General features: G+C 45.9%; 1 protein-coding gene across 16 annotated transcripts in view; it reads right to left on the bottom strand.

Moving 5' to 3' along the window:
- ZMYND8 (zinc finger MYND-type containing 8) overlaps positions 1-15,033 on the bottom strand; it is a 127,172-nt gene that overhangs the window by 16,694 nt on the left and 95,445 nt on the right. For 15 of the 16 annotated variants that reach the window (XM_055345635.1, XM_055345629.1, XM_055345707.1 and 12 more), the window contains 4 exons: positions 13,561-14,070; positions 8,351-8,614; positions 6,072-6,262; positions 900-980 (listed from right to left, as the gene is read on the bottom strand). In XM_055345635.1, coding sequence (XP_055201610.1) covers positions 900-980; positions 6,072-6,262; positions 8,351-8,614; positions 13,561-14,070 — 1,046 coding nt within the window. The remainder of the gene's footprint in view (positions 1-899; positions 981-6,071; positions 6,263-8,350; positions 8,615-13,560; positions 14,071-15,033) is intronic. The other variant, XM_055345713.1, reaches the window with a different exon arrangement.

Here is a 15,033-nt window from a genome sequence, read left to right as displayed (position 1 = left end):
AGCACACATCTGGATCCCAAGGTTTTAAGGGAGACATTTATGGATCTGTATTTTCAACCATATGCCAGTTCTTAAAAAAATAACGAAGTATGGCAGGGGTCAGGGGAGGCTGTTCTAAGCCAAGATTGTCCCTTCTCGTTGGACATCCTTGGCCTAATCATAAAGAGGGTCACATGAGCAAAATATCCCAGGGGACTCCTTGATTCCTCTCAGGACCTCTCTCAAAGCTTTATATTCACATCGTTCTCTGCTGAAAGCCTATTGGGATACCTTCCCAGAGATTTTTCTCCTCTTCTGAGTGTCAGCCTCACCCTGCCAGGCCCTCGTAGGCCCACAGATTGAATGGAATTTCCCTGTCTGCAACACTATTTTCAATGACCTCAAAAAATCCCACCACTAGTCATTTCACCTGGTGACCCCTCTGCATCTGGCTTACAGTGAATTCGCCTAAGGAAGGAAGGTCAAGGAGGCCTATTTTTATAAATGGTCACTTGATAAGTGGACAATTTAATGTCCTAACCATTCTATTCCCTAGGTAACCGCATAATTGTGGCGGCTCTCTGTACATAGTCTTAGACAACAAAGATCACTTGCATAAGAAAGTCCATGCTTACACAGAGCCAGGAGACAATTATACACGGGGCCAAAGGAGCGGAAGGATCTCCCATTTCACCAGGGGGTGAACTCACGCTCCAGTTTGGTGCTTGTCCTCTGATCACACAAAGCAGGGTGCATCCCCACAGAGCCAGCCTTCTGACTAAATGAAGAAGTACACTCCCCAACAACCACAATTGGCAGAGCCCCCTGGAGGGACTTCCAGAGAAGCTGCTTCCTGGCACCATTTTACAGCAGCCCATAAAACATTCTTAGCAAGTGAAGAATTACATGTCATCTCTGACCTCGGCTATTGTGCTTCCGGTAGTGTTTTTAGAAAGATCGTTGTATATCTCTGTCATCGTCCCTTTTATTGCATCCATCATCTGAAAGATAAAAACAGAAACAATTCAGGTGATCATCTCCCTGGGGCTTTTCAAGATGACATACATCTAAAAATCTATCTAACATACAGCAGTGGTTCTCAACAGGGGGCGATCTGCCCCTCATGGGACAGGAGGCATCTGTGGTTGTCATGGCAGGGCGGGGTGGGGGGGTGGGGGGATTGGCATCTAGTGGGTTGGGGCCAAGGATGAGCTAAATACCCTACAGTGCACAGAACAAAGAATCCTCCAGTCCAGTGTCACTAGTCCTAAGGTTGAAAAACTGGTATAAACCAGGGCAGTCATGAATCACCTACAAAATAAAGCTAGTTTCTAGAGGCAACGGCTAATCTGGAGGGGCCAAATTTGGGCCCCAGGCATATTTGGTGTGGCCAGCACTGAGGATTTGAGGGAGGGACTGTTTCCTCTTGTGACTGTTTCTTAATTCCTTACCACTTTAAAAAAAAAAGAAAAAAAAGTTTTATTGAGATCTCATTCATATACCAATTCAGCCGTTACAGTGCACAAGTCAATAGCTTCTAGTAGATTCAGAGGTGCACATCCATCCCCATGGTTCAGAACCTTCATGTCACCCCAAAAAGAAAACCCACTACCCCTCTTAAGAGCCCTATAACCCCCCATACCCCTGACACCATCCCACCGCTGATCTGCTTTCTATACCTAAGGATTTGCTTCCTCTAGATATTTTGTGTCTATGGAATCACATAATATGTGGTCCTTCTTCAACTTAGCACAAAATTTTCAAGATTTATCTGTGTCGCAGGGCCTCTAAGTATTTCATTCCTTCTTATGGACAAATAATACAGCCTGTTGTGTGGACAGAGCAGGTTCATTATCTGAAGGCTTTGGTCAGGGCATCCATTCTCTGCCTTGCCAGTCGGCTTCCCATCTTCCTTCACTTTCATTATCTGAAGCTGGGAGGCATCAGTGAGTTTGTGACATGGGCTCAGGTTCAGGTAGCAAGCACCTAGTTCCCTGCTGTCTGAAGGTATCTGCAGGAGGATTTCTTTCCAACCTCCCACTTGCTGGCTGATCCCGCCCCCATCCCAAGAGAGAGAGGGGAGGACAGAAGACCGAACGTGAGGCCTCAGGCCTGGCCTGGCTGCAGCCAAGTCTCCACTGTGTTTTGCAGTTTGCTCCGATCCAGCAAGAAAGCAAAACCCAGACCACCCTTATATCTGATGCCTGTGATTTGCTCCTGCCATCACCCTCTCCCTGAGCCATGGGGGTAACTACAGTGTCCCCATCTAGGGTATGCACAAGGTTTACATGAGAAATCCATGTGAAGACTATGATATGGTTCAGTACCTGCCACAGAGTAGGTGTTCAGAAAGAAATACCTGTTCATCTTATTTCTATAGAAAAACAAAAAATTCACATGAGCTATAATGAAGAAACTGCCAACCCCCAAAATAGTAACCCCAAGTTCACCCCAAAATGGGAGAAAAATGAACACGATGTCTGTTGAGATTTTCACTGCTAGCTTGTTTCGGAGGCCACACACAGATGCAGCCAGGAAAAACACTTTGTGCTTTATGCAGTCGTTCTGTTTGGGCCTCCTGCCCCGCTGCACCAAACACGTCAGTTTTAAATATTAAAACTAAATTGCTTTACAAGAAAACTTTAGAAAGTGGATGAAATTCAATATATTACTAATGCAATGGTTACATTCCATTTTAAAGAAATCATGGATTTGTGGACAGATTTTCACTCTTTCTTCCAAATATAGCAAAGAACGCAACATCACTAAAGAGCACCCTTCTGCCAAAACACACAAATCTGGGTCTTCGACTCCAGGTCACCTCAGAGGCAGGGAAGTTCATCAGCTCTGAAAATATGTCACTGTGTTCATTTTCTTAACTGCAAAGAAAATGTCTATCAAAAAGTTCACCCCTCAATTTTGCTGTAAGAGCAAAGGGGGCCGCCAAAGGTAATGAAATCAAACTCACTGCAGGAGCTCAGAAAACTAGCTCAGTGCAAACCACGAGCCAGGTCCACTCAGTAGGTCTGTTTCTCCATCTATAAACGAGGAGCTTAGACACCCCCGCCAAAAAAAATCACTAGAAAGTAGTCTAAGGCTAGACAGCCAGAACACGAGACCATTTAGGCAAAACCAAACACCACCTTAAATCAGTAATGAAAAAATGAACGCCTTCCTATTCTCCTGTAATCCTGCATATCACCACATTAGGAAGAAAGTCTCCGTTTGGTGCCAGCATGTACCAAACACTTTTAGGACAATCTCTCTAAAAATAGGCTTACACTTCAAGCCTTGACAAGGAATGGTGATCTGGCAATGTTAGACCCAATTTTATTTTAGTTTCTTAACTTAGTCAATTTAAATAAAATTAACTTACATAAAAATATTAAATCAATACTAGCTGGTGGACAGTTAAGACTAGAATCGAGAATGGCCATAAATGTGCCTTGAATCCTTCCTATTCTGACACTCAGGGACTCTGTAACAATTCATGTATTTTATTCAAAAGGAGGACAGATGGGGATCCCTGGGTGGTGCAGCGGTTTAGCGCCTGCCTTTGGCCCAGGGCGCGATCCTGGAGACCCGGGATCGAATCCCACATCGGGCTCCCGGTGCATGGAGTCTGCTTCTCCCTCTGCCTGTGTCTCTGCCTCTCTCTCTCTCTCTCTGTGTGTGACTGTCATAAATAAATAAAAATTAAAAAATATATATATTTAAAAAAAAAAAAAAAGGAGGACAGACTTACTAAATGAGAGACAAAGTTATGCCCAAGACCAGTTCTGATTCTCTCTCTAGCTGGGGAGGGCAGGAAGGAAGGGGTGGGAGAGTAGGGGAGGGGAAGGGGATTGGCAGGACTTGGGAATGTCAGGTAGGGTTGCTTTAAAAAGCCACGTGCAAGAACAATCGATTCATGGACACTGAACATCTGTGGTCAGTAGGCTTCATGGGCATTCACAAACCGGCTCAAAGCCACTCTCTAGATCCTGGCTACCATTCAAATCCAGCTCAACCATTCAGACCATGTAACTTGACAGGCCTCAGTTGTCTCATCCATAAAATGGGGATGATAATAGTATCTACCTCATCAATTTGTCATGAAGGCCGAATGAGTAACATACGAGCATAATGTAACAGACACTTACAGCAGTGTCTGGCCCGGAGCACCACTACCCAAACATTAGCGAGTGTACTAACATCTTATCCATTGTAACAGACAGTGATCCCAGGGCTCTGGTGTTTGTGACCTTGTGGAATCTCCTCCCTTCCAGTGTACGCTGGCCTAGTGATCTACTTCTAACCACAGAAATGTGACAAAGGTAATGGGCTCTCACTTCTGAGATCAGGTGACATGAGGCTGACTTCCATCGTACTAACAGGCTCTATCACCGGCTTTGAGGAAGCAAACAGCCAATTGTGAAGGCCCACAAGGCAAGAACTGAGGGCAGCCTCCAGCAAAGAGCCAGCTAGGACCTGAAGCCCACAACCCAAAAGCCCTCGAGGAAGTGAAACCTACTCACAACCACCTAAGTAAATTAGGAAATAGATCCTTTCCCGGTTGAGCCTTCAGATGAAACCCCAACTCTAGCAGACACCTTGACAGCAGCCTGCCAGAGGTCCTAAAGCAGAGCACCTAGCTTAGCCATGCTGACTCCTGACCACAGAAACCGTGAGATAAGAAATGTGCGTTGTTGGGACACCTGGGTGGCTCTGCGGTTTAGTGACTGCCTTCGGCTCAGGGCATGATCTCAGATCCAGGGATCGAGTCCCACATCGGGCTCCCTGTGAGGACCCTGCTTCTCCTTCTATGTCTCTCTCTGTGTCTCTCATGAATACATAAATAAAATCTTATTTTTAAAAAATGTACATTCTTTTAAGTTGCTATGTTTTGTGGTAATTTGTTATCAAGTGATACCTGATACACCTAGAAAGAAGGAATAAAAAGGAAATGACCAACAAAAACACATCAGTAAAAGATTATAAATGTCTCTTGTCATCCAGAACTAAAAGGGAGCATACTTTTAACACAATATAATAAAGGAATCTTTACCATGAGACTCAAGAATTCTAGATACGACCATTCCCAATAACTGTCACCCATTTTTTCTATAAACCTGGATAGTTTACTCATTAGCAACTAATTAGTAATTTACTCATTACTGAAGAGTAAATTATTATTACTGCCTGCTTAGTAATATAGTAAATACTCTTTCTTACTATGTTATTACTCAGTAACTACTATTAACAACCACTGAGAGTAACAAGCCTGATGAAGTGAAGTCAGGCATCAATCAGCATGCATTCACTTGACATCTCTGTACCAACACGTACTGTGTGTACCGGGCACTCTTCTAGGCCTTCGAGGTAAGCAAAACAGACCAACTCCTGCTCTCAGGGAGCTGACATTCTGGTGGTTATTCTGCTACCAAGCGGTCCCACGTGGACCCACACACACACTCCAGTGCACTCTCACATGATGGTGAAAACAACTCTAGGATGGATCCACCTGAATTCAAGAGCGAGCACAGAAGCACCTGGCAAATTCAAACAAAGAGCCTGCAGGAGAGAACACCCATCAATGAACCCATTTTGGGGAATCCAGTCACCGCGCCCCAGAGGGTGGGAAAATCAGGACAGAATCCAGTACTCCCTAGGCCATCCTGGTTCCTGAAAAATCTAGGCCTAACGTCATACCTTACACATCTCCTGCTTAAGACTCAGTCACTTTGTTCCACGTGGCTACTAAATGCAAACCAACGCCTTGGTCTGTTATTAAATGACAAACAGCGTGTTAAGGAAACTCTGTCAATGAGAGACATGAATTCTCAAAGGTCATGTCATTTTCCAGCTATGTACTGACTGTAGAATCAAAGGCCTCAGAGTAAGATGCAGTGCATTCAAGATTTCTCTGCTTAGATTCAATAGTTAGACGCAGATGGAAGAATTTGGACTTGGAGATCCTCAGGAAAAACAGGATCTCCCCTCCTGAGCACCCCATAAAGCCTGTGAGGTCGTGATCCTCCTGGCTCCCAACAGGAAGTCGGTCCTCTGGCAGGACACGCCCCTAGCCCCCAGCCCGGCACCACAGCACTCACTTTACTAGTGTACTTGGCAATGTCCGCAGCGACGTCGGCGGAGGCAGTGGCGATAGGCAGGTCTGCGTTGACTGAGGATGCGAGGGTGCTTGCAGACCCCGAGCTGGTGACCAGGGGTGATGACTGAGTGCTGGTCACCAGGGTGATGGTGGAAGTGGATGGACTCTGCGTGATCTCCTTCTGCTGCACAGCTAGGAAAGCAAAGGGTCCCGGTCACCCCACTGCTGTGGGAAGGGCCCAACCCAGCAAGAAGCTGCGGAGAGGGAGTGAGGTCCCTGACGTCCATTGCTTAAGCTCTTCTACTTTCAAGTGACAGAGATTCTGCTCGTGACCAGATTCTGGCCAGGATCCTCTCAAGCCTTTTCTGGGACTAGGCCTCAAGCTTGGCCCATAAAACCTTCCGTAAACACTAACATGGTTTCCAACAGCTCAAGTTCACATCTCTAGGATGACTCCAGTCCCCGCTGCCAAAGTACCTGCCTGAGAAACCAAGGCTGCCAAGTGAATTTAGCATTTGTTCTAGCCAACACTCGACGACCCCTGTCTCCTGGTCTCTATGGGATGGTAGGAGTCTAACTCCAAAAAGCATTATTAGCAACCCCGTACGGGTTTCACATGAACCAACCACTACTTCCCATTTTTTGTAAAATTTCACCTCCCTGACTCTACTGGAGTCTCTACGCAGTCCCTTCCCACCCTCACCACACTCATCCTCCTTTTAAAACGCCCAGTCACTTCTGTACAAATTGGGAATGACTTCAGTTCCTGCTGGACTACTTTCTCCCTGTTGTAATAGTACATACTGATTACAACCCATCCTTACCAGGTTAACTAGTATCCAGCTTTGTCTTTGACACAAGACAACTTGGAAACTGGGGACCATACCATCAATGGGCCTCTTCTTGCTAGCACCTAAATTCCCCTGGAGAAGCTCCTAATTTTTACCGGGTACGAACACACACCAAAAAAAAGACTGGAACTAGGATTCAATCCTGTCCCATCAGCTCTTTAAATACCGAGAGCAATCCAGCTGCACTCCCACTGCACCTGTCCAATCTTCCTTCCCTCCAGTCTTCAAAAGGGTTCTTAGGGGCTGTTCGAGACCTGGCTACCTTTCGACCCATATCCTGCTGCAACTCTTTACAGTTCTACTCACTAGGATGCACTCAGTATGTGAGAGTTTCAACCAAAGACCCCAACCTCCAAGGATCTAGATGTGGGCTTCCCTGCGAGACAAGATCTGCATTAGCGCTCACGAAAGCTGGGCCAACTGGTACTCATCCAAGCAATGCCAGATGGAGCCTCCGGGGGGTGGTTTTGACTCCACAACTTCGCCAACTGGTGCTTGATGCTGGCTCTTCTTCTGTAGGTGGCTAATCTCTAGTTATCAAGGTACCCTTTGCTACCAATTCCTCACACCATACTCTTCCCAAAATAATGCCAAGAGGTTCATGGGTGTGCACAAGAAAATTTACACAAAGGTATTCATTGCAGCACTGCTTACAACAGAAAAAAAAAAAAAAAAACTGGGAGCAACCTAAATGCCCATCAGTAGGGGAATACTTGATTTAAATCAACTGTGGAATACTATGCAGCAGTCCAAAATAACATAGATAGAGCTATATGTGCTAACATGGATGAACTTCCAAAACATGCTGATGGGTGGGAAAAAAAAAAGAAAAAAAGAAGAAAAAAAAAGTATGGTACCATTTGTGTGTTTTAAAAAAAGGAAAAAGAAAAAAAAGTACTATTTTTATGAAGAGTCATATATACATAAATATATATGCATACATGCATAAAAAAGGTTTCACGGTTAACAGTGGCCACTGAGAAAGGGTGAAGAATGGAATGGAAGTTCGGTCAAGACAACAGATTGTGGGGCAAATATTTTACCCCTCTCTAAGAAGCCTATATGCATGTATTGTTTCTAACACAGAGGGGAAAAAAAATAAAAGTGAAAAAAAGTCGCAAAACAACTTTTAAAAATAATGCCACATGGAATGCGCGAGGCCTTCAAGATACAAAGGCCATGAAACAAAAAAGAACTGAAAAAAAAAGAAAAGAAGAAAAAAAGAAAAACATTTCTGTCTCTCCTGTCGATGTGGCGAGGAGGGAGTGGGCGCCACGTTGAACAGAAGGGGGCATGGTACCTTTCACAGCCTGTCTGGTCTGATATCTCGTCCCCTGGGTAGACTGAGGCTGCTGGCTCTGCTGCTGGCTCTGCTGCTGGCGCTGTATCTTCTGCATGTGCCACTTTTGGGAAGACGTTTGAAACTTACTTGACGAGTTCCACACGACCCGCTGCACGGCCGGGGCAGTCTCCTTCGGTAAAAGCGGCCTCTGCTTTTTCACCGGGCTTCCTGTGGCGGCGGCAGTGGCGGCAGCGGCGGTGGCGGCCGGGGCCGTGACCGTGGACGTGGTGCTGGTGGTGGCCGTGACACCAGCCGTGGGTGTTTGGGAGGAGGAGCGGGTGAGGAGCGGAGTTTCAGGTGGGGACTGGCTGCCTGCCGTAGTGGACGGTGGAGCTTTGCCTACAACTAAAGCTGATGCGTGGTAGGGGGAGGAAAAACAGAAGAGAAGAGATTGGACTCAGGTTCACCTGCGGGGTTTCTCTTCTCCAGCACGTTCTGGGTTAAACAAAGCAAGGCCAACCAAGAATGCTGAACAAATTCAGTGTGGGAGGACCCCACCCCCCGATGGAGGAGCACATCTCACCTTATCCACAGAGGCCACTGCTGCATATCTATCTCAGAGTGTCGGCCTCTTCTCGCCCACATCGGAGGCTCCTATAGGGGCCTTTGGGGCAAATGAGGCAAACTAGACCCAGCCCCTGCCCTCAAGCTGTCCACCAGTGAGTGGATGAATAGAACCACCACAAGCTGTCTTGTGTTACGGTTAGAACTGGGTAAGCACTTTGTGAAACATCCGGCCAAAGTCGACCCAGAGATTAAGAGAATCCTTTTGGCTAAAGAACCTATAGAGCCTGTAACCCTAAGTATCAGGTAACTTCCCAAGGGCCAAAGCACTGGAAACATGAAGTCACCCAGAAGGAGAGTCTCCCTTGACCTCTGACTCCCTCCAGGACTAAGTCCCAGTGTGCTCTTAATGGCCTTGACCCCTGGGACTAAAGGGAATTCCACTCCATAGCCAGAACCTTCCCAACACCATGGTATTTATCTCTCTCTAAGGAGACTTGCTTCTTTGTTGCTTTGATGTTGTTTTATAATGTTTTTTTTTCCACTTTAATTCCAGTCAAGTTAACATACTGTGTTCTATTTGTTGCAGGTGTACAATATCGTGATTCGACAATTCTGCATGTTACTTAGTGTTCATCATGGGAAGCATACGCCCTGCTTTTAATTCTGATTATGTTTATTCCCACTGCCACCTTTTATCAGGCAATAACTGGTGTGATGGTCAAATCTACATCTAAAATGAGCTTTAAAAGCATAGTTTATTTTAGAGTAGCTTTAAATAAAAATACGAAGTCAATGATTATACAAAGCAAGACTTGGGAAGGGCAAAAATAATGAATGTAAATGACAAGTTTGGAAAAGGCTGCCTTCCGGGAGTCTATCTTCTGGGAGGGGGGGCTGTGAGGGAGGGGCAGGATTTCAACAGGAAGTGAGAGAGAATTTGGAGGGTGACTGCGTCAGCCAAGACGTGTCCAGGAGCAGCCAGCATTTTGGTCAGTGAGAGCAGGCAGTGAGGAGTGGCAGGAAGGCGGGTTAGAGCCAGAAGCACTGAGCAGCACAGAAGGGGTGGCCCCCTTGTGCTCATTTGTAAAGGGGGGTCCGTTATCACCACCGAGGTCCTAGCCACCAGTGGAGCAGGTCTGCCCCCGAGAGAGGATGCCCAGGGATCACACACAAAACACAGGTACAAGTCAGCACCCCCAACTTATTAGACAATGTACCTTGACATAAGTGCCTTTCAGATTTATGTAACCCAGAAAAGACATGACCTTGATTATTCCAGGAAGGATATTCAGTACCCTGGGTTTTAGGAAGTCAAGGAGAGTGACAGGAAAAAAAGAAAGGGCGGGGGGTGGGGTGGGAGCTGACTTTCCTGACTCAGGAGGCCAGGGGGTGCAGGGAGCTTCCTTGGTGGTCGTCCCATCTGTCTGGCTCTCCTCCGCCTTCCTGCTCCTCTGGAGAGGAAGGAAGAGCCCAGCCAAGTTCATAAGTGGAGCCGGAAAGGGAGGGAGCTCTTCACACAGTGAGGAACCCTGATCCTTTGCCGGGATGACTTTGCATGCTGGATACTGGATACAGCCCCTGTACCTTCCAGGAGGAAAGGGGGCTCTGAACCCAGGTTTTCTAAGAGCCGTGCACCAGGGCAGTCCCCTGGTGAAGCTTCTAACCTGCAGAGAAGCACCTTCCATGCCTCCCTTTCCTTCCAGGTGATAAATATATATATATCATTACTGTTGAGAAGCTAACCTAGCCCCTCTCTCCTCAAAGGACAACCACAAATAGGTCCTTTTCTTTCTACTGATTTGCAGAAGCAAAGAGTAACTTTGTGGGTGGGCTGCTGCTCTGCAGTGGTGATGGCTGGCCCTCTGTTCCAAATAAAAAACTGTGGAGTGTGCAATCCAAAAAAAGATTCTAGGCTCAAAGTACCCTTTGGGGTTACCAATTAGATACTAAAATATTTTGATTTCTAGAAGATTCTAACGGTTTACTGGGGGAAGTGGGGGTGGGGGGGTAGGAAATTCCCTTTGTCCCAGAAATTTTGAGGGTATAATCAAACCGAGAGCCCAAAAAAAAAAAAAAATAAAATAAAATAAAAAAAAATAATAATTAAAAAAAAAAAAAAAACGAGAGCCCAGAAAAGGGTGAATCTCTTCAAGGCCAACACTCGAGAAGCTGCCCCTACTTAATTAACCTACTTATTCTAGTACCTGAAGGGGGGTCTTTCTAAGAGAAAGATGGAAATTACCGGTGTTGTAAGGGAAGCACAGCGGGGTCTCTAAGGAAGCCTCCCTTTGCCTCTATTCTGAGATCACCAACTAGAAAGCAATTTTGCTACCTTTTGCCTATTCTACATATAAGCAGCATTCCTGGCTAAAGGTGAGCTGAAGGTCACCGTGGCACACTGTAATATGCCCTTTACCTAATAAACTTGAAAGTGAAAATACACCATTGAAAAAAATGCTCTAGGGATGCCTGGGTAGCTCAGTGATCCTGGAGTCCTGGGATCAGTGCCACATCGGCCTCCCTGCATGGAGCCTGCTTCTCTCTCTACCTGTGTCTCTGCCTCTCCTCTCTCTGTGTGTCTCTCATGAATAAATAAATAAAATCTTAAAAAAAAAAAAAAAGAAAAGAAAAGAAAAAATGCTCTACTGCAGAGTCTGATACAAAGCCAATTCTTCAAGACCGAAACTACCATCAAACGGCTCTAGATTTAAGACTGGTAGGTCTTTGTTCCAACCTCTGGGACGACACCCTAACTGAATCATATTTTAGAATCATCTTCAGCTTAATTACATCCACCACTCACTTGGGATCCCCTGGACATATTTCTTTCAAACATCAGTGCAAGGAAGAGCTGTGTTTCATTTAATCAACTGGGTTTCCCCTCCTCCCCAACTTTTTGGAAAAATAAGAGACCTTTTAAGGGACTAAAGTATTTCCCTTTTTGCTTTGACTGCTAGGAAGCTCACAGCCAACATGAAAGCTCAATTTTGCCAATCCTAAAGGCTGGAACCTATTCCTGTGCCTAAACTTTCCCAGAACCTCCTACTATTCTACTTTTATCTTTTACAGACTTTGTTTTCATTTTGTCTCATGATTAAACCTTCTTGTCAGTCTGTTACAGACTCTTTCTGGAAGGGGAAGAGGCATAAAATCAATCCATCAAAAGCTATGTTTCAGAAAATAAGGAAGATTATAGCTATATCATTCACAGGAGCACTGCCATTTTTATACCCAAATATTCCCATAAACCACATGGAATAAATAGCACTCCCTGATTATTTTCTGCCACATTTGCCTCAAACCCCAATCCACACATCATCAGAATTTTTAGAGACTACCCATAAACTCTAAGGTGACTCAGGAATGGAATGGCATTCTATCCTTCCTGCCCACAGTCAACTGCTTCTCTTTCTCCCTCCACTGCACCATTCAGGCACATTTCATTCCATCCTCACTGACAAACTGCAAGAATTTTCTCTCCCTAACAACTGAGGTTCCATGGCAGTCCAGGCTGACAAGGACACAGAAGAAAGATTCTCGAGGCCCATCCCCAACTTCCTGTAAGCAGCCAGATTCAGAAATCCCCAGGGGGGCACAGAATCACATCTTACTCAAGAGTTGGGTTGAGAAATCAGCTCCCCTCAAAAGTCGGGCATGGTCAGAAATTGAGCCTGCTTTTCCCTGATGGTACTCACAAACTACATAAAATTTTACAGCCATGACCTCCAGTTTGTCCTTAGGCAACATTTTTCCTAGGCCCTCAATTAATTCTGCATTATCTTTCTTGCATACGTTGGAATCCCCTCATACCCATTTGCCAAACCAATGGAAAAAAGGTGCGGATTGCTTTGTCCACGGGAAGGACACCCTTCACATCATTCACACATTCCATCTGGAAGGTTTGCCAAGAGGCCTGGGCCACGCAGGCTTCCAGGCAGCTACTGTTGGTTCAATCTGTAACAGCAGCAATGGGGGTACCACTCGGATCAGGCACTGGTTCTCAGCCAGCGGAGATTCTGCTTCTCAGGGAACAAAAGGGAATGGCAAGACATCCTTGACTGCCACAACTGGGCAGATGCTACTGGCATCCAGTGGGCAGAGGCTCAGGATGCTGTTAAACATGCTCCATTGTAGAGGATAAAATACCACTCAGCATAAAACATCAATAGAGCCAGGGCTGAGAAATCCTGGACTCGGGTCCATGAAACACATAGACGTTGGAACACCAATTCAGGTGCCCCCCATCCAATGCTTCCTCCATGTCTACTGCCCCAAGGAGCACTCAGCATTCTGGGACCACCTCCCCAAATACTCTCCTATTCCAGTAAGAAAAGGCACTGGTGAGGTGTCTGGGCAGCATGAAAGGAAGCTGAACTCATCAAGATCTTTGACCCGCACTCTTCTAACAATTTCAACTGTGTCACAGGTCTAAATGTTGACACTTTAGGGAAGTGAGTGAGCCTGTTGGGAGAACAGATGCTTCAGCTAAAAATGACCTGACTGCCGGAAACACCTACCACTTTTTATTTTTCTGGGCTCAAAATCAACCATAATGGGATGAGTACTAAGCAGATGATAGGCAGGCAGGCCTGGGGCGGGTAGGGGGCTGGAGGGGAGGGGGTCAGTCCTGGGCCTGATCAGTGACTTAGCTAGGTGACCTTGAGCCAATCAAGGCTGTGTTCTGGTGCCACCCTTTGTGACATCAGAGGGTCACGTACCTTCTGGGAATACAAACACAAGGTGGCACTCTAAACTAAATCAAGAAACCAGAAAGTGGTGCAATCACTTACCATCCTGCTTGGGAGATGTTTCTTTGGGTTCCTTCTTATTTTTACGACCCTCCCGCCCAGAATGGTCTTCTCCTAAATCTATGACAAGTTCACTTTCTGAATCGGAGTCCAGGCCCAAATGTACTGTTGGGGAATCGGTCTCATCTTTCCCCTTCAGTTTATCCTTTGTGGGATGAGGGGAGGCTTTCGCTTTTTCTGAAAAGTCCTTCTCAGGCTGGGGGCTTGCCTTTTCCTTGACTGAGCACGGATCTGCTTTCTCGCTGGCTGGTGATGTGCTTTTCAGCTCCTCCTTAGTCTCCACTGGGTTGGCCAGTTTGGGCTTTTTTTTGACAGCCGATGGCTCTTTGTCCATCCGACTACCCTCTTTGTCCTCTGCGTCTTCTGGCTCATTCTTGGACTTCTGCTCATCATCACTGATATACTCACTATCGCTACTATCAGACTTCTCAGAATCTTCCGAATCGCTGTGCTCTACGGCCGTGTAAACATCTTCCGAGATTTCATTTATGCCTAAATTCAAAGAGAAAACCCAGCATGTGGCGTAGTCACAAAATAAAGAGCAGGACCCAAAATGCAAACATTTTCCACGCCAAATGCTGGAATAAAAAAAAAAAAAAAAAAAAAAAAAAACATTTCAAATCGCATCACACTGGCCTGGTAGGGTTACCGGTGAGCTGCTGATAAATGCAACTTGGGTTTGCAGAGGGTTTCAGTTACTGACATTCAAAAATGGCATGGGACCAGACAACATAAATTTTAAATTTATCCAGAGCTATGTGTTTGCTTCACTGATAACTACTTAGGATGTAGAGAATGGGAGGAAGGGAAGGGAACAACAGAGATGAGCTGTTAAAATGGATCCATTATACAGATCAGAAAATAGAGGCCCAGAGAAATCACCTATCCTAGGACATAAAGAAAACCAAGACAGAGGCAAGGCCAGAACCCTGGGTTCCTCACAGACCACCAGTGCTCTTCCCACGAATTCCCAAAGCATTCAAGTCCTTTTCCCATTATGGCCAGGGCTCAAAGAAATAAGCCAAAGCCTTACAAAGCAGAGGCTGCCAACTCACAGCCCACAAGCCACATCTGGCCAGCACACACATGTTATTTAGGAAGCAACAGTTTGGCTCAGTAGATACTTTGTTGTTTGTTTTTCACTTACAATAAACGTATTGCCCAATTCACAAATCAGGAAACTTCACACAGAAATCAAGACAGGGTGCTTGTATGGAAAAGAGCAGAGGATCCAGCCACTCTGGGTCATAGGCCTGCAAGGCAGTGGCTGGCTAGAGCCACAAAGCCACTGGCCGCTTCCATTTCCAGCTGACCTGGGTGACCAGCCCACCCTCCTGCTCTGTGCTGGTCCAGAGGTGAATTGCCATCTTATCCACCCTGTTCTTCCACGGACAGTGGAGTCAAGAGCAAAGTCACACATTTCCACATCTCTATCAACAGACAGACAAAATGACT

Source organism: Nyctereutes procyonoides, unplaced genomic scaffold (assembly GCF_905146905.1).
Source record: "Nyctereutes procyonoides isolate TBG_1078 unplaced genomic scaffold, NYPRO_anot_genome, whole genome shotgun sequence".
NCBI classification, from domain to species: Eukaryota; Metazoa; Chordata; class Mammalia; order Carnivora; family Canidae; genus Nyctereutes; species Nyctereutes procyonoides.
The sequence above is the reverse complement of the archived record's forward strand: the minus strand, read 5'-3'. Positions and strand labels throughout refer to the sequence as shown.